At 38.6% G+C, this 20,223-nt stretch overlaps 1 protein-coding gene across 6 annotated transcripts in view; it reads left to right on the top strand.

The window, feature by feature from the left end:
* The first annotated feature begins 14 nt into the window (after positions 1–14).
* SUV39H2 (suppressor of variegation 3-9 homolog 2) overlaps positions 15–20,223 on the top strand; it is a 34,075-nt gene continuing 13,866 nt past the window's right edge. For 2 of the 6 annotated variants that reach the window (XM_038530052.1, XM_038530048.1), the window contains exons 1-4: positions 16–129; positions 2,741–2,886; positions 15,271–15,942; positions 17,784–17,930. In XM_038530052.1, coding sequence (XP_038385980.1) covers positions 99–129; positions 2,741–2,886; positions 15,271–15,942; positions 17,784–17,930 — 996 coding nt within the window. In that variant the 5' untranslated portion in view covers positions 16–98. Of the gene's footprint in view, positions 130–1,421; positions 1,492–2,740; positions 2,887–14,327; positions 14,427–15,270; positions 15,943–17,783; positions 17,931–19,680; positions 19,811–20,223 lie in introns of those variants that run through there. The other 4 variants (XM_038530047.1, XM_038530050.1, XM_038530051.1 and 1 more) reach the window with 4 other exon arrangements.

The raw sequence follows: 20,223 nt of genomic DNA, 5'->3' as shown, positions 1-20,223 counted from the left end.
GGGGCGGGGGCGGGGGCGGGGGCGGGGGCGGGGGCGGGGCGTCGGGCCAGCTGAGCTATCCCGTGTGACCGCGCCAGTTTGAATGCAAGCTCCTTAAGATGGCGGCGGCCGGGGCCGAGGCGCGACGAGGTGAGGGCTGGAGAGGGGCTCCCCTCACTGTCCCTCGTTCTCCAGGCAAACTCCCGAGGCCCGGGAAGCGGGGCCGGGACCCGCAGGCCCGCCAGAGCGCGACACGGCGAGACGCCGCCTCCTGCCCCGCTGACACCTCGGGCCCCAGAGGCGCCCCGCGGGCGTCCCCCGTCCCCCGGCCCCTGACCCTTCTCGAGGCCCGGCCCGCCCGCTCCCCGCAGTTTCCTCCTGCGCCCCGCTCCCGCCGGGCACGGCCCTCGCGCCCTGCCCCGAGGTCGGCTGCCTCCCGCTCGGCGGAGATCCCGCGGGCTCCGTGGACCCCGTGGCCCGGCCCCCGCTGCCCGTTGGGCCCGGGGCCGCCCCGCGCCTGGCCGCCGCGGTGTGGAGGTATTCGGGCGGCCGCCGCGGCTCCCGGTAATCCCCGGAAGTGGGGGGGGGGGCTGCGGGCGCGCGCGCGGTTTGCTCCTTTGTGGTGGTTTGGGCGGGCCGTGCCGTGTCGGGGCTGCCTTTTGGACTGGGAAGCAGGAAGTACCCGGTGGTGTGTGAGTGTGACCTCGGGGCCTGAGGGGAGGCCGGGACGGAGGCTGAAGCTCGGACGCTAAACAGACGAGCGGGCGCGCTCCCCGGTTCCGACGCGCTGCGAGCGACGGTCGCGTCCCCGTCGCAGAGTAGAGCCCAGTTCGCGGGTGTTGGAAGACGTAGCCTCGGGCTTACGGTCATTTCCGTACCCCCGGGACCCCGCGTGGTATCTCTGTGGACGCCGGAGAATTAGGTGGGGGGGTGTGTGGGGGTGTGTGTCCGTCGCGCGCACTCTCGGGAAAACTGGAATTTTCAAGGCGTTCTAGAATTCAAAGGCGTTTGCTGGCACCACTCCCTAGATTAGGAACTCACTTATCCCCAAACTTACCTTCCACGAGGGCTTTGTGTGAACCTAGCGTAAGGTGGTGTTTTTTGTGGTTTTTTTTTTTTTTTTTTGCATTGGTAATGAAATGTTTAATCTTGCAAATGAAGTATTTTTCTACATTCCAGTAGATCACTGGAATGGCTACCAAAGGGTCTGCGGAATTTTGTGTTCCTTTTTTTTTTTTCCCCCCCTTTTCTTCTCAAGAAAAAAAAAAATGGCATTTCCGTCGAGGGTTGTCTTGAACGTCAAGTTACATAAACTAGATCAGAACGGTAGGGACGACAGACTTGCACACCTTGGGTCGATACCCAAGAGGAAGCTCCCTTGCACGCGATCGCCATGAGGAGGGTCACTCTACACAAAACATCCTGAAGTTCTTGTTTTTGTTTTTAAGTGGAAGACACTGAAGTGGTCATCTCTGTTCTAGCGCTTTCCTATCCTCAAACCACCACTTCAGAGTAAGCAGTCTCTCAAGATTTTTTGGGGGGGGGGGGGGGGGAGAAAATACCTTTCATTTTCTTGGTCTGGCATTATGAGTCTTTTGTGGGAAGCGGGGGTGATGGAAATCGTGCCTCAAGGTTTCTGACAATGAAGCCCCTGTGAGAGCTGGGGAGAGTGAGGGAAGGATGTGGTAAGAGCAGCTGTGTTCTCTCTTCCTTGGAAATCACCGCAAAACAAAAGGTTACCACAATTACCTGGGAGAGCTACCAAGCAAAGCTGGAGTTTACCGATAGATTTTGTTTGTTTAATTGCACTCTGCATCCACCCTCACTTTTTTTTTTCCCCCCCACTGAACCTGAAATCCGTAGATTGAAATCTCCCTGAAGTCATGTCGCTGGGTACCCTAGCAAAGGCTGAGGCAGAGGACCCTTGATTCTCTGGAGTGCTTATTACCATAACACTAGCCATAAAACCAAGTTTATTACATATCGCTAAACACCAGTTTGTGTTAACATATTTTACGTGCCATATGGTAGCATACTGTTTCCAGAATTTTGAGAATAAAATCTTTGGCAGCACATTTAGTTAGTGGCGCCTGTAAGGTTAATTACGAGTGTGTCTGGTTTTAAGTGTGGTATGTGGATTATGTAAATTAAGTACTCTGTTTTGTAAATCTTGGCTTTAAAAACAATATAGGAAATGAGTTATGAAAATAAATTCTCCATTATTTATTATAACTCCTGGGCTTATTTATCTTTAACAATACAGTACAGCATAGGCAACATAATAAATGGAGTTAAAATTTCATGCAGGATTCCAGAATGGGAAAAGTAGGGTGTGTGTAATTGATGTATAAGTTTCTCTTAGAGCTCTACATTTTATTAAAACAGCAGTTATATTCTATGTAGGATATAATGGAAAAGGTAAAAACATTATCTTTGTTGACCTTTGCATCTATATGTAATTTTAAGAAAGCTTACAAACATGAAACTTTTCATTCAGGTGGCTCAGTAGAAATTAATTGATACTAGTTAAGCATAGTAGGATAGAGACCCATGAGAAAATCCAAGAAGACCGATTTACCAAAATGGTTCTTTAATGCTTAATTTTTTCTTGAAGACACATAAATGGTTTCTTGTCATATGAATTTTCAGTCCTGTAAATTTGCCAGTTGAAGGGTGGGGATATAGAGGTCTTAAGTTTTTCCTTTTTTGTTTTAATTGAGTAGCTACTTCATTAGTAAAGAATTCTATTTTCTTATTGTAGCTTGGTGTGTGCCTTGCCTAGTTTCACTTGATACTCTTCAGGAATTATGTAGAAAAGAAAAACTCACATGTAAATCGATTGGAATCACCAAAAGGAATCTAAACAATTATGAGGTGGAATACTTGTGTGACTACAAGGTAGTAAAGGTAAGGCAAATATCTAGCTCCTTAAAAGAGACCTAATCAGACTTCAACTCAGTATTTCATATTTCTGTAACATTAAAAGAACCTTAAAAGTAAGCAAAGTTCTTCTTAATGTTAAAAATTCTAAGCCATAATAAATTTATATGTCCTATCATCTATATTGCCAAGTAACATTGAGAGGATTTTGAAGCATTAAATGTTCTTATATTATTTTAAGGTGCTTACATCATTCTACATCCAACTCTTGATTATCTCCATGTGGATTACCAGAGCAAATGTTTTATCTCATATTGGCTTCTCCTGTCATTCATTTTGTTCCTGTATCATATTTCCCCACTATCACCTGAAATAAACCTAGAAATTCAAACCCAGTTTTAGTGCTATTGGATCTCCTCAGGAAGCATCAACATTTGTATGTCCTGCATCATGTCAAACTCCAATATTAGTGAGGTTCAGTGGTGTAATAGAATGGCCTGGAGTTCAGAGTCATTTCTAATCTTCGATTGATACTTTGTAGCTTTCATCAAAGTCCTGTAACTTCTCTGAGCCTCACTTGATTCCTATTTCTCTTTAAAATGACAGGGTTGTTTTCCTAAGAACCTTCTTCATTCTAAACCTTATGATATATTTTTGAGTGATTCATCTTTCTGTAGCCTGCTGCCTCTCCAAACCTCTCCAAGAATTCTTTTTTGGTCATTTATTTGTCAGTTCTTCCAGACAAATGAATTAGGAATCCTCCTCCTTCATCTTCCATATCGATTCAGTCATTAAATCCAACTCTTCCTTTGAAACATCCATCATCTTTTCATATAACTGCCTTCCTCACTCAATGGGATTTTATGATCAGGCATTTCACCTGCACTCTTCAACAGCCTTCAACCACAAAACAGCCCAGTCATCTGCCATCTCAGTGTATAAACTGTGGCCTCACCAAACTAGCCAATAATATCCTATAATCACACGTATTGACACCATTAAAGCTTATTTCTAGTCTCGTTCCGTTCAGTTCTACATGAGGTTTTTATCTGTTACTTTTCCCTTTCTTGTCAGCAGTTTTTCCGACTTACTACTTTTCTGGACTTCTCACGCTATCCTTCACCTTCATATTCAGCCACAGATCTCTTCAGTGGCAGATAGGATCTTTCAAGTATGAACTTTCAACTTACCTTTACACCAGTTATGTATCTTTGCTGTTACTGTTTTTCCTTTTTCTTCCTGTCCATCCCTGGTAGGACTTTGTTTAATCTGTGGTACTTTATTTATTTATTTACTTATTTATTTTTTAGCTTTCTTTTTCCACTGACTTGTCTCAGGCAGTAAAACCTACTCACAGCTTCCCCAGTCTTTCTTTGACCTTGCCTCCCCACTCAAGCATTTCCGGTCTTCTACTTCATTCCCATTAAGTTTTTAAAACAGCTTTGTCACGATGTAATTCACATACCGTACAGTTCACTAATTTAAAGTGTACAATTCAGAGCTCTTAGCATGCTTCTCAGAATTATTCTAAAGTTGACTGTGGTGATGATTGCATGTTTTCATTATGCCAGGAAGAAAGTCCTTACCACCCAGCCATCACTCCCCAAACCTCCCCAATCTCCTTCCCCCACTAGCGCTAGCTAACCACTAATCTACTCTTTGTCTCTGTAGATTGCCTATTTGGATTCATAAATAGAACCGTATAATATGTATGTGGTTCTTTGTGATTGGTTTCTTTCACTTAGCATGGTGTTTCCAAGGTTTGTCAGTGTTGCATCATTCCTTTTTATTGACAACTATTCCATTATAGGGACATTTAGCACATTTACTTAATTTATTTGTCACTTGGACATTTGGGTTTTTCTGTTTGGGGGATATTATAAATGTTATGAACGTTCATCAGAGGTTTTTGTGTGGACATGTTTGGATGTATACCTAGGAGTTGAATTGCTGAGTCATATAATTTCTCTTTGTTTAACCATTGGAGGAACTGCCAGATTTTTCCAAAGGGACATTCCCACTAGCAGTGTTACTAGTGTTTCTGTTTTTTTTTTTACCTCCTTACCAACACATGTTGCTACCTGACTCTGATTACCGCTGTCCTAGTGGCTATGGAGTAGTACCTCCTTAAGGTTTTGATTTGCATTTCTCTGATGGCTAATGATGCTGAGCATCTTTTCATGTGCTTTTTGTATATCTTTGGAGAACTGTTCATTCTGAGGCTTTGCCCATTTTTTAGATTGTTTTTTAATTATTGAATTGTAATAGTTCTTTATATATGCTAGATAGTCCCTCATGAGATACATTTGTATTATTTTACATTTGTAAAAATTTTCTCCTGGGGGTTGTCTCTTCATTTCTCATTAACTTTTTAACCCACTTTATTCTGATCCATGCCCCTATCAGTGACCTACTTCTATCCCCTTCTTTTTTTTTTTTAAGATTTTATTTATTTATTCTTTAGAGAGAGAGAGAGAGGCAGAGGCAGAGGGAGGAGCAGCAGGCTCCATGCAGGGAGCCCAATGTGGGACTCAATCCCAGGATTCCAGGATCACGCCCAGGGGCTGAAGGCAGGTGCTAAACTGCTGAGCCACCCAGGCTGCCCTTCCATTCCCTTCTTAGCAATATCTGATACTGTTGGCCTCTCTCTCTTCTTTGAAATATTCTTGTCTATGAAGAGTGCCTATGTTCATACTCCGTCTCTACTCTTTATTAGTTGAGTGACTTTTAGCAAATTACTTAGCCTCTCAGTCTTCCCATTTATTCAAATATAGAATGAGGATAGTCATAGTACCCATCTCATAGGGTTATGATTAACATTAAATGCATTGATAAAGATAAATGCTTACAACAGAAACTGATCTCTGATATTGTAGAAGTGTTTTCTGACATTGTTATTCATCTCTATATCCCTTCCTTTTTCCGCTTTTCCTACCACTCTTTCTGAATCGCCTTTGTTGTCTCTTATCTGTCCTTCCTCTGAAATGTAGGTAACCTTCACAACTCTATCCTTGACCCTCTACTCATTTAAAGTGGCTCTGTAGATGACCTCTTTCCCAGTGGTTTCTACTTCTGTCTGTTTGACTCATGACTGCCAAGTCTTTGTGAGGCATTGATCTCTTTATGGATTCATTTTGAACTGAACACTACAGGTTCCCAAATTCACCATATTCAAAACTGTACCTGCTTTCCTCCCTCAAATCTGCTTCCTGGTCTGGTGTTCCCTATCTAAGCTAAACATAATACCTCCAGATACCTAACCTTATAAGTTCATACTTTTTTTTTTTTTTAAGATTTTATTTACTCATGAGAGACATGCAGAGAGAGAGAGAGAGAGAGAGGCAGAGACATAGGCAGAGGGAGAGAGAGAGAGAGGCAGAGACATAGGCAGAGGGAGAAGCAGGTTCCTCACAGGGAGCCTGATGTAGGACTCGATCCCTAGACGGGGATCACACCCTGAGCCAAAGGTAGACGCTCAACCACTGAGCCACCCAGGCATCCCAAGTTCATACATTTTTAATTCTTCCTTCCTACCTATCCTCTAATAGGTTGTCAGATTATATTATCTCTCTCTATTGTGTTTTCCTGTTCATTCTTGCTGTACTCTCACAGAGTTAGTTACCTCGGGATCTGTGCTTACATTGAAGGAGCTACCATTATTCTTATGCAGGATTCTGAGTATTGTAGTTAGGTTTTAGATAGCTTTTGCTCCTTGGTTTCCCCTTGGTCCTTCTCATCAATCCTTTTGGTTTCTTGTTTTGGAATAAGCACCCCTACTTGCGCACTTAGATCCTCAATATACCACTTGTATCCCTCCTTTCTTCTCATTTCTAGCGCAGGTTATTTAATCTATAGCCCAGTATTATTCCAACGTATCTCTATCTTTTCTCTCTCTGCCCTCTCATGTTCAGGGCAGGATAAAGATCTGTGTCCTTTTCTCGTGTGTACCCCTCCACTTAGCTCATAAGAGACTGTTGCAATACCATATTCTTCAAAGCCATGATAGAAGTTTCTAAAACACACTTCTGGTTGCATTAGGGCCTTGCTCTAGACCTCTCAATGGCTTGTCTACCAATCTAAGCTGAGATCCTTTGTGCTGAGGTTCTTTATTATCTGGGAACCAACTACCTTCCCAGCTTTATCACTGGTCACATATCCTATTTTTTATGCACACGGAAATACTTGTAAATTCTTTCATTTAGCTAAGATTTAATGAGCACCTGCTATGAGCTGGGCAGTCTTCTAAGCATTGAGAACATAGTTTAAATACAGATAAAGCTTATATTCTAATTCCTTAAACATATTATGCACCTCTGTGCCCTTTTGCTGTTCTCATCCAGTTCCTTCTTTGGAATACTGTTGTTTCCCTTCTCTCCTTGACAGAATTCTCTTTGGTCTGGAAAGTTAGCTGAAAGGCTACCACTATTTTTGAGCCTTCTTCCCCTCCCCCATGTCCCTAAAATTAATTTATAGTCAGGACTTAAAAAGCACTGTTTTTGTTGTTATTCTAGAACTTTGACATCTTTTATAGCTTGGTTTCATACCTCCTCTGCTAAATTGTCAGCCATTTAGGGCCAGACTATGTATTACTGTAGTCTCTATCTAGTACATAATGGGTATTTAGTTAGTGGTTAATTAATTTAATTGGCTTTTGCATCAGTGATTTTTTCTAATCCTCACACAGTCACCAGTAGACTAGACCTTTTTAGCTTCATACTTAGGGTACAGCAGCAATCTGTTGACTAATAGCTCCCGTGTCATGTTTCTCTAGTCTCAGTGAACATATGAGTTTCTTCTGTGTGTCAGGTATTGTGTTATGCTCTGGGAAAAATAAAGATTAATCAGCCTGCTGGAAAGATTGACAGATAAACCATTCATTGTATAGTATAATAAGTGCACTGGCAGACTTGATTATATATCTGTGGGAGGTGCACTGGGCCAAGTCGCAGAAAGCTGCTCAGAGGAGGGGAGGTCCCACTGAGGCCTGAAAAAGACAGGTACACTGTAACTCATGGTTTTAAGAGAATGGAGTGCTAGAATATGGGAGTGGGAAAGAATGAGAGAGGAATGAAGAAACTTCCACATCATTCTACAGCAAACGGGGATCATTTAAAAGGTTTCAGAAAATGATACAATCAGATATTTAGTTCAGAATTTTCTTTCTGCAGTGAGGAAGGTGGATTGACGGGGAGGGGAGTGATACACAATTTAAACATTCTGAAAGACTGTTGCAGTAATCTGGGCAAGAAATGATAGTGCTTAAACTAAAGTAGCAAAGGAGGTGAAAAGAAATAGGTGATTTTTTTTTAATTATCATGGTTATTAAATGTACAAGTGTATGGTTTAGTGGTTGGGATTGGGGAGGGATCCAGCAGTGAGGGATCCACATCTTTGAAAACATGGGTTTCTGACTTGCAGCAGTAAAGATAATACTGCTCCCCAAGATCCAGCAATATAGGAGGATTAGGATAGGAGGACCAGGTTGGGTTTGCAGAAGGTTGAGAACATTTAACTGTAAGATGACCAGGAGACAGTTGAAAACTGGAAACACAGAAAATATAGCAATTAAAGTTCTGGGAGTGAATACGGTCACCCCTTAATGAACTCAGCAGCTTTTATTGCCATCTCCCATCTCTAGGATTATATCCTAAACACTAGGGATCTCAGCATTGAATGACACAGAGGTCATTTTATCCACTGATACATAGAGTGGATCCTTCAGTGAGGGTAGAAAACCTTACAGTTTAGGTAAGGACTAATGTAACAGAACGATGTAACTTCTGGAGAAACTAGGCAGCCGTTTGTGAGAAATGGTGTTTAAACTCAGTCCTAAAGGATGGGAAGAGAAGTAGGGAAGGGTCCTGAGGTAGAAGAGAGCCTGACTTCTTCAAAGAATAGAAAATGTGAGTGGAACATAGCAAGAGGGATTGAAAGGAGACTAGAAGGATGTAGAGGACCAGAAAGTACAGTTCCCTACAGTACAGGAAAAGAATTTGGACTTTATCTTAAGGGCAGTAGGGAAACACCTAGTAGTTTTGAGCAGAGGAGTGACATAATGAGGTGAATGTCTTGAAGATGGTATTCTGGCTATTGTGCCATGAATGGTTCGAAAGTGATAAAGGTTATTGCAGTAATTCAAGCAAAAGAAATGTAAGAAGAGAACAAGGACTGATGAGTGGTATGGGAAATGGGGTAGGGAGTTCTCACGCGAAGAACTATCAAAGAAACAGACAAACTGGCCAAAGGTGGGATGAAACCCTGGAAAAATGAGTCATGAAGCCTGAGGGAGAAATAATGTCAGCAAAATAAAGAAGAGGCCAATAGATCAGAGAAGAACCAGAAAGGACCCATTGGATTGAACAATGGAAGGGTCATTGATGCAGTGTCTGTGCATGGGTAGAAGAAGCCAAAGTAGAATAAATTGAACAAATTAGAAGTGAGAAGGTAGAGTCAAGTAGTGTGGACAATGCTTTGAAGAATTCTATGTTTGAAGAAAGGGAGAAATGGCTATGTAGGTTTAAAAGGCGTTTATAATTTTATACTTTATTAACAAATCTGAATAGGTAGTATATGCCTGTTATTTTAAAAATTGAAGGTTAGAAAAGTTGAATGTTCTTATACTGAAAAGAAATCTTACCCCACCCCCGCCATGACCTTAGTCTCCCATCTCTCAACTTTTAGTAATTTATCATATCTTTTTGAAATTCCTTACATAGTCCAGCATTTATATCTCAAAGAAGGTTTGGTCTGATTTTGCGTTTAAAAAAATGAAGGACGTTTAAATGCTAGTGAGAACAAATAGGGAGAACCTGAGAGATAGGAGAGGTGGGACAATTGATGGAGGAAGTACATCTCTTGTATCTGCTCCACTTTTTCTCTAGTTATATGTTCACGGAAGGGTAAAAATTAAGGGAGCTTCTTTTTTCTCTCTGTATTAGGAACAGAGGTCTAGTGCTACTGAAAACAATGGGGGAGGTAGCGGGATAGTGCCCTTGAACAAAGTGGGAGAGTTCTGAAACAGCCAGCGTGGGAAGTGGAACAAATGCTCACTGGAAGAACAACAAGACTCTTACTGTCCTGAGTTCACGTTCGGGTCCATTTGAACAAACTGTAATAGTGTCAGTGCTGTAGGATTCTTCTGCACCACGTTCTTGTCATGTTGAACTTTCATACAGGAAAACTTGTGACAAAACTGAAAAGAACCAGAACCCCCCATGCACATGGTAAGGCTTCTCCCTTAGTAAGCAAATATTAAGAAAGAAATCTTACCACAGTTTGGCTTCATAAAGTTTCCAGGTAGTTCTGTGTCTCTAGAACTGCCACTGCAGTGCATGGCACATCTGATAGGAATCATCCACATCAAACAGTAGATTACTATTCCTAAAAGACTGATTGCACTTAGAATGATTTGTTAAGAACTGGGGTAACATGGAAATCACTTGACTAAAATCTGTATTTCAGAGATGAAGGAAACAGAACTCCAAGAAAGGGCTTTTCCAGGGTCATGTTGCTCAGTTGTGTCTATCTTGGACCACTAGCCCAGGTCTGAGAATTGCTACTTGGTCAGTTACTGGCCTGAAAATCCAGTGACCTTCCACAGACACTAGTGTTTTCATAATTAAATGCAGGCTGTTTTACCACCAGTACTAAATATGTTTTTAAAACTTGGAGGAAAAATTAACTATATATATTTCTTTAAGTTTTTGTGCTTGCTACCACTTAGTGGCTGTAGACAGCAGATGACAGAACAAATATTGAAAAAAACATGAATTACTATCCAGATTAAATTTAACAGCTTGTGTTTCTTTTAAAGATCCATAAAGTTACTATTATTTGTGATTTTTTTTTTTTTTTTTTTTTTATATTGCATGCATGTTGATAGTCCTATTTTTTGTTTTGGCATTCAGAAACATGTAGTCAAAGCCAAAGATAAAGTAGCCCATTGTGCTTGGTTTGGGGGCTATGAAGAATAAGATTTCATCCCCCTCGGTCTCTGGTTAAGTTTGGAAGTGGGAACACAAGGGGTTGGCAGTGATCAGCTCTCCTTGGATAAGAGAAGCAAGAAAGACTTCACAGGGTAGGTGACATTTGAGCTGACTTATAAAGATGAGTAGCTTTTTTTTCACAAATAAAAGATGAGACCAAAATAAGTTCATTATGGAAATGGAAGAGGTCATTGTAATTAGAACTTTGTGAACAAAGCAGAAAGGAGTGAAAAGGCCTGGCATGTTCAAGTACTAGCAGCCACAGTTCAGTATTGCTAGAGGGTGGTGTATGAATGGGGCCATAATGGAAGACTGTGCCAGAGAGGCATCAGGGACCCAATCAAGAATGATCTTTTTATTATTTTTTAAAGCTTTTATGTATTTATTCATGAGAGACACAGAAAGAGAGGCCAGACACAGGCAGAGGGAGGAGAAGCAGGCTCCATGCAAGGAGTCCGATGTGAGACGAGTCCATCCTGAGAATCCGGGATTAGGCCCTGAGCCAAAGGCAGACGCTCAACCACTGAGCCACCCAGGCGTCCCAAGAATGATCTTTTTATAATAGGAAGTTTGAACTTCATTCTTTAGGTTATGGGGGAGCCATTAAAATTTTTAAGCAAGAAAGTAATAGAATGATTGGTATTGTGGATTTCTTATTTTTATAAGAAAACTTTAGTAAAGATAAAGTGAGGGTATTGTCAGACTAGAGGCAGGGAAACCAGTTAGGAGGTTAATGTAATAATCCCAGGAAGAATTGAAGGCCTGAAGTAACTAGGGCTATGGTAATAGAGATGGACAGGAACAAGTATCTGAAGAAACCTGATGGGTTGAGAAGAATCTAGATTGAGCTCCTAGTTTGTGACTCTGTGACTGGGTAGATGGTAAGATTACCATGGGAAACAAAAATCCATCTAGGAAGTTCCATGGAGATAGGTGGATTTAAGAACCTATTGGACATCCAGTAAGCTATTGGATATATGGGGTGGGGCATTGAAGTTATATAGGGATGAAGTTTTGGAAGTCATTAGCATATGTTAACACCACTAGAGTGATAAGATTGCCCAGAGAGCAAGAATTAACTTCTGGAATCCAAACAGTCTCCATTATCCAAAACACGACATATGTGACTTTTGTTAGGGGAAGGTCCATAGTTTTCTTTAGATTCTCAAAAGGGATAAACATTTGTTGTGAAAAGGGGCAAGAACAGAGCCCCGAGTATCTGCATTAAGTGATGGGCAGCGATATAGTATAAGTAGTCTCACCAAAGAAGGCAGAAAAGGAACAATAGTGAAGAGAAAAAGGTGGTATCAAAGCCTAAGTGAAGTAGCAGGAGGACTGAAGAAGAGTCGTTGGCTTGGCAATTAGAAGACTGGTAAATTGTTCCTAATGAACAAGGTGGAATTAAATGTATGTGTATGTAATGAAGCTTCCTGCAGAAACACCATGGTTTCTGAGAATTGTAAGAACCATTGGCCTACAAAAAAGTTCAAATGCCTCTGTTGAGTGTTCAAAGCTGAAATTTGCTCTTGCCTTGCCATTACAGTTGAATTTCTTGCTTCAATATTCTGAACTTTAAAGCTAGCCAGATCCATCTCTTCACTGTTTTCTGGATACTTCATACAAATCTTAGCTCCAAGCTTTTGCTGGTGTTTTTCATCCTGCCTGCCCTGTTTGTTCCCTACCCAACAAACCCTATCGGCTTCTCACAGTTTAGTTTGTTCTGCTTTCTCTGTACTCCTTTCTGACTATATTAATTTCCCTCTTTATATTCTAGGTATTTATTGTCTTGTTTTGCCATTTAAAATTGTACCGCTTTGCATTGCTGCTTACTGTACATATTATTGCCTCTTTTCCCAGTGAGATTTTTTTTAACTCCTAAAGGTTAGCCCTACCTTATATCTCTTCACACCCCCTAGTGGCTGAACTTACATGTACTTATTTTAAATACTAAAATATTTGAATGAATTTTAACCTAAGCCATGCATAGTGGGGGAAAATGTCTTTAAGAAAAAAATCTTATGATGCATTCTAAATTATACAGGAGTGATTGATGGATTATTTTTACAATCATACTCCATTTCTATGGGTAATCAAGAGTTGATTGCATATCAGAAGATACTGACATCTATGAGGCTTAGGAACTTTTGGGCTTTTATTTGAGATTTTTAACATAATGAATTAACTAAGTCTGTTAAGCCAAACTAATTTTTCTGTGTAAAATTATCAACTTTTCAAAATGGGAATAGTTTTGGATTTAAAAGTAAAATACATTTACTAAAATAAGTCTATCAAGTAGAGATATTACTAGTATTTCTATACTATCTTGCCAAAGGCACTCATGTTTTATAAACATCTTTACTAGCCATAAATTAAGTAGATACCAATGGGATTAACATACAAAATTTAGTCACTAATAATGCAGCTGGCTCATAATTAAACAATACATACTACTTTGGAAGCTGACTTCAGAGGCCTGGTGTTACTAGTTCTGCTGAATGATAATTTAGCTTAATCATTTGATTTGAAGCCAGTGTTATTGTTTCTTTCATTATTTGCTGACAACTTTTGGCATAATCCAGGGTTATGATAGGAAAAACTGTTGTAGACAAAAAAGAGGACTAGAGTTGAATTGCTTTATTCCCAAGTCAGAAAAATTAAAAACTTCCTTAGCTAAGAAGTAGAATAGATATGTTAGATACTGCCACTTGGATCACATTATTGTTGAGCCAGATATCTACTAATGTAAATCCTAAATTGTAGTAACCGGACAGGAGGAAGAAATCTGTGTTACTTTAGTCAGCCAGTTTAACACTTAAATATGTGACTAAGCTTTTCCTTTTTTTCCACTGAAATCACAATATGTATTTCCACAAAAGTACAATTTTTGTGCATATCTTCACACCTTAATTTAACCATATTTTTTAATAGGTAATGCATATTTTGACTGTTTTTGATAAAGAATAGTTCTTTTAATTCACAAGCAGTATTGCTTATTGAGTAGACTATACTGAAACATTGAGATTCATCGGTGGAGAGAAAATAAAACTTACTGGCTAAGTGACTTCAGCAAAGCTGCCTCAGGGTACCTCCCCCTAATTTGTGCCTCAGCAACATTTCTCAAGTCTTCCAGGTTATTTGGCATTAATAAATTATGAATAGTAGAACAAGTGTGATGCTCATCCTTACTTTATAATAAAAACTTTGTTAAAAATTTTAGGGAAAAGCAAATGTATCCCAGTTAAGGTTTTAATCTATATCTGATTTAAAATAACTAAAAACTGTAGAATACAGTTTAATCACTTTTATATTTTAGAATGTGGATATATGTTATTCCAGACGACAAAGAAAAAATTGAAGGGCTTTAGAATTTTTTTATTTTATTACACACTTGACTACATTTTTAAAGAGAAACTTACTTAACATGGAATTCCCTGATTTTAAGGGAGGAGAACCTCAGTGACTCACTGGGGTAGGAAGGCAAAATTCTAGTTACCATGGTGGCCACAACAGCAGTCAGAGGGATAAATCAAAATGTTTGCTCTTTGGTAGCTGCTACCTAATCCATTCATGCGTGAGTCTAAAGTAAGAATTCTCTGGAATAGTTATGTCCAATAGAAACAATATAAGCTACATATATGTAATTTTAAATTTTCTAGTAATCACATTAAACAAGTGAAATGAAACCAGTGAGATTGCTTTCAGTAATATTTTTAATTAGGGGCACCTGGCTGGCTCAGTCGGTAGAGTATGTGACTCTTAATCTTGGGATTGTGAGTTTGAGCCCCACATTGCTCATAGAGATGATTTTAAATTAAAAAAAAAAAAGATATTTCACCCAATAAAAGCAAAATATTTCAGTAATCAGTACTTTTCAAATGTTGAATATGTTATTTTTTTGTTTATTGTTTGAACTCAATGTATATTGTACTTAAAGCACATCTCAATTTCAACTAGCCAGATTTAAGGTGCTCAGTAGCTACATGGCAGCTAGGAATGTTTGTATTGAACATTGTGTTTCTAGAACATCTAAGGGCTGTGTGCCCCATGATATAGAGAAGTAGAACTTGCCTTATATCCAATGTAAAATATTAAAATTCCCTACTTAGAGGATGCCTACATCTGTGCTGGTCATGTCAAGTACTAACGTAGGTCATAAATTGTTAGTTTTGAGACTACCTGTTTCCATGATCAAGATAAATACCATTGAATTTCAGTACTCTTATCTCCGAGGTGCAATTCTTTACCTGTGTTCAAACATACTAAACTAAATTCTGTACATATTTTATGTAGTATAAAGAAAACCTCTGACTCAGTGTATTCTGAACTTTATTAAGGAGAATGATAATGGCTACCTTACCCTTCAAGATATTATTTTAAGTAATTAGGACTGTCATAATCTGATTGCAATTTTCTTTTATATTTTAAGGATATGGAATATTATCTTGTAAAATGGAAAGGATGGCCAGATTCTACAAATACTTGGGAACCTTTGCAAAATCTCAAGTGCCCATTACTACTTCAGCAGTTCTCTAATGACAAGCATAATTATTTATCTCAGGTAAAGAAAGGCAAAGCAATATCTCTAAAAGACAATAACAAAGCTCTGAAACCTGCCATTGCTGAATACATTGTAAAGAAGGCTAAACAGAGGATAGCTCTGCAGAGATGGCAAGATGAACTCAACAGAAGAAAGAATCATAAAGGAATGATTTTTGTTGAAAATACTGTTGACTTAGAGGGCCCACCTTCAGACTTCTACTATATTAATGAATACAAACCAGCTCCTGGAATCAGCTTAGTCAATGAAGCTACCTTTGGTTGTTCATGTACAGATTGCTTCTTTGAGAAATGTTGTCCTGCTGAAGCTGGAGTTCTTTTGGCTTATAATAAAAACCAGCAAATTAAAATCCCACCTGGTACCCCCATTTATGAATGCAACTCGAGGTGTCAATGTGGACCCGATTGTCCCAATAGGATTGTACAAAAAGGCACCCAGTATTCACTTTGCATCTTTCGAACTAGTAATGGCTGTGGCTGGGGTGTAAAAACCCTTGTGAAGATTAAAAGAATGAGTTTTGTCATGGAATATGTTGGAGAGGTATGTTCAACTTAAATAATGGGTGTGGGAGGTTTATGCTTTTTTTTTTTACCTTAGTAACAAATATTGGTACAATTTTATATTACTATTTGCAAGTGTGTAAAAATCTCGGGTTTGAGAGAAGGGTTCACTGGCATAATTAGAAATACAGACTTGTATATGAACAAAAATAGATATAATGACAAACAGTCCTCTTTCAAAAGCACCCATTCCAAAAAAAAAACAAAACCAAAAAACCCACACATAGTCATTGAAATTGTAAAATATGGCAACTATTTTACACAAAAGTCCTAAGAAAAAAATCAGATCTACACACATGCTAACTTTAGAAACGTTTAGATTATAATCCATCCATTTGACTAAATATGGTTAAGTGTAGTTGGCCAAATTCAGTATTGTATCAACATGAGAGATACTGTAGACAAATGTTTTCCGTACAAATGTAAAATATACCTAAGAGCATTTATTGCATCCACAAGAAAATCCAAATTCTTTGTAGCTCAGAGACTATTCTCTAAATTACCAAAGACTGAGCTAATTTATTTTTATACATATAATTTGAATATATGAAAAAGTAGTATTTAGCATGTACCACATACTATTCTAAGTACCTTTTGTTTTAACTCATTAATCGTCTCAATAACTCTGGGGTAGTAGTATTATCTCCATTACTATAGATGAGGAAACAGGCATAGAGAATTCAACTTGAGCAAGGTCACGTTGAAGTGAAGAGGAGCCAGGATTCAAAACCAAGGCTCCAAAATGAGTGCACTTTTCCCCTATGCTACACTTCCTCAAACTGAGTGAAGGATTACGCTGACTGGAAAATAAAAGTGTGACTGTGTATCTCAGTTTGTCACATCTGACATTTTAAAGTTATGTGGAATTAGGTCACATATAATTATCTGTATTCATCTAGAATTCTGAGATTGGAAGTATTTCAAGCCTTCAGTATTGAGACAAGGACAGATTATTGTAAATCTCTATTAGGGATACTAGATCTTGTATAATCAGATTTGTAAATCTGGTTGACACCGACAATCACTTTAGATGTTTTTGGTTTAACTCAGGCATCTGGTAAAGCTATGTTCTTAGAACAGAACTGTACACGAGAGTTTTGAGCTACAGAATTACATGAAAAGAGCCTACTTTACGAAACTAAACTTCCCATACAGTTGGCTGCAAATTCTGTATTTGTAACAAATTTCCATTTATAACTGCACAGATTAATTACAGGAAAAATAAGGTTTTTAAGACTATCTTTACTTGTAAATTTATCCCTTTATATTCCATTATATCCTACAGAAAGCTATACTTGGGTAGCTTTTTGAACATCTGAATAAATAAGAATGAAAGTAATACTGTCTTAATTTGTTAATTGTGGGTTGTCCCAATGCCTGTCTAAACAGCCTTGATTCTTTTGCAGTCATTTCTGCCCTTAGTTTGCCACATCTTTCCATTCAGCTCTTGTAGAGAGCTCTTGTAGCTCTTGTGTAAATATGTTTTATTTTTTTTAACATTTTTTTTATTCATTTGAAAGCAAGAGAGAGAGAGAGCGCGCACAAGCAGGAAGAGAGACAGAGGGAGAAGCAGACTCCCAACTGAGCTGGGACCCCAACATGGGGCTCTATCCCAGGATCTAGAGATCATGACTTGAGCCAAAGGTGGATGCCCAACCATCTGAACCACCCAGGCATCCCTGAATATTTGTTTTAAAGACACCTCAATTTCTTACTTTCTAAACCTTTGTTGTTAAGGCATTAATAAATTAATAATAGATTTATGGGTGAGTGTTCAATTCAACAATAGCTATATAATATACTATAGTTTCTTCTTTTTAGGTAATCACAAGCGAAGAAGCTGAAAGACGGGGACAATTATATGACAACAAGGGAATCACATATCTCTTTGATCTGGATTATGAATCTGATGAATTCACAGTGGATGCAGCCCGATATGGAAATGTCTCTCATTTTGTTAATCACAGTGTAAGTGATACTTAAAGAATAGACAGGACTAATCAACTTAGTACTGTTTTTAACGATTTGTCCATAGTTGAGGAGTATTTAAGTTACTTACCCTTTTAATATTTCCAAAGCATTTTTTTTAAGATTTTGTTTATTCATGAGAGATGGGGGGGGGGGGGGTGCAGTGACACAGACAGAGGGAAAAGCAGGCTCCATGCAGGGAGCCCGATGTGGGATTCGATCCTGGAACTCTGGGATCATGCCCTGAGCGGAAGGCAAGATGCTCAACCGCTGAGCACCCAGGCGTCCTTCCAAAGCATTTTTTTTTTTTTTCCAAAGCATTTTAATACAAAGAACTCTTCAGTTAGGTTGTGGTATTATTGCTGTATTTAGAAAATTCATTGAGGTGACTACCAAATACCAGGCATTTTGCAAGAGATTTTATGTATTTCATCTAATCTTTTCAAAACTTTGTAAGGTTTTCTCTTCATATAGAGGAAGAAGGGAGTGGAGGAATTAAGAGGTGGAAAGGTGAAGAATCACATGCAACTGTAGAAGTTTCTTACAGAAGTTAACAGCTGAATTTTAGGATTGCAACTAAAGATAGCTGTATTTTCTTAAAATGTAAACATGTTAAGCTGTTTATAAAATTTCAGAATTTGGGGATCCCTGGGTGGCACAGCGGTTTGGCGCCTGCCTTTGGCCCAGGGCGCGATCCTGGAGACTCGGGATCGAATCCCACGTCGGGCTCCTGGTGCATGGAGCCTGCTTCTCTCTCTGCCTGTGTCTCTGCCTCTCTCTCTCTCTCTCTCTGTGTGACTATCATAAATAAATAAAAAAAATTTTTAAAAAAAATAAAAAATAAAATTTCAGAATTTGTAGAATAAGTTTTTAGGGCCATTTTTCTAAATTACAAGTTAGTATTTTCAATTCATGTTTGAAAAGATCTTAGACTACAGCTAGAACCTTAACTGTAGAATTTTAACTTCTATAAACTATTTCTAAAAATAAGAGGTGAATAGTTACTGGGTACCTACTAAGTGCCAGCAGATAAATGTAAGTTATGTAGCTGCCATATAAGGAAGGTAGACCATGCTAAACTTTTGATGGATTTTTATACCAAGAAACTAGTTTATGTTTAGTAGTGAAATGTCAGACCTTCTGATTCCTTCATTGTTAGTTTTTTTATTTACTTATTTTGCTTTAATTTTTTTTCTTAATGGTAAGTTTGAGATACTCTGGAAATAGTCTATTCAAGGACAAGTAAACACTTATTTTGATTTCTTAGTATGATTCACTAGATGTTTCTTCCTGCATTGTCCAGAACTTCATGTAGAATTCCAAACAGAAGTTAAAGCAATGAAACCCCATACAGTATGGAATCTGAGTTGTATAGTGCTGACTTATTCTATTTCTATTTCTTTATGCCTTACTGAACTACATACAGGCTAAATGATAATGTTATCATGACAGAAAAGTTAAAAGGTCGAGACTAAATGAAACAGGATTGGTAAAAATGTTAGTAATTGTTGTAGCTGCAGGTGAATATATGTGGATTTATCATTTTTGCTAGGGTTGTGTTTAAGATTTTCTGTAAGTGAAAACAGTATTTTTTAATTTGCATGCCTCAAAGACCTCTAAACAATAAACAATGTAATTCCTAATAGAACTTTAAAAAATACAAGTCTGGGAAATTAAGTATTTTATATGGCATGTAGAAGAGAAGGTTCATGTCTTTTTTACTTAAATGGGTTCTAATGTTCCTTTTTAGTGTGACCCAAATCTTCAGGTGTTCAATGTTTTCATTGACAACCTTGATACCCGTCTTCCCCGAATAGCATTATTTTCCACAAGAACTATAAATGCTGGAGAAGAGCTCACTTTTGATTATCAAATGAAAGGTATGGTTTTCAAGTAGTTTGATTGGTGTTCAGTTGTTTCGGTACAAAGAATCTAATCAAAAAAAAAACCTGAACCAAAAGATCTGAACCAAGCAGATATTAAAAAGGAGAAAAAAATGAGGCTAAATTTGTCATTTTACTCAAGGTCATAAGCTAATCTGACACAGGTAAAACTAGAATCCAGGTCTGTATGACCTTGAGCTGAGTAATGTTCTTTTCTCTATACCACATTGCCACCTGCTTTTTTCTTAATTCCCATTATGAAAGCTTATTATACATCTTTTCTCAGTATTACTTGTATTTTTAAATTGTAAGGCATACATTCCTGAATATTTACCAAGAGATGTATATTCAAAAGGCTGAAAATCTGATTTAAATCATATGTTAACTTAGTTCAATCCTACTCGGATTTG

Source organism: Canis lupus, chromosome 2 (assembly GCF_011100685.1).
Source record: "Canis lupus familiaris isolate Mischka breed German Shepherd chromosome 2, alternate assembly UU_Cfam_GSD_1.0, whole genome shotgun sequence".
Lineage (NCBI taxonomy): Eukaryota > Metazoa > Chordata > Mammalia > Carnivora > Canidae > Canis > Canis lupus.
Note: the sequence above shows the minus strand (reverse complement) of the source record. Positions and strands in the feature narration are given on the sequence as shown.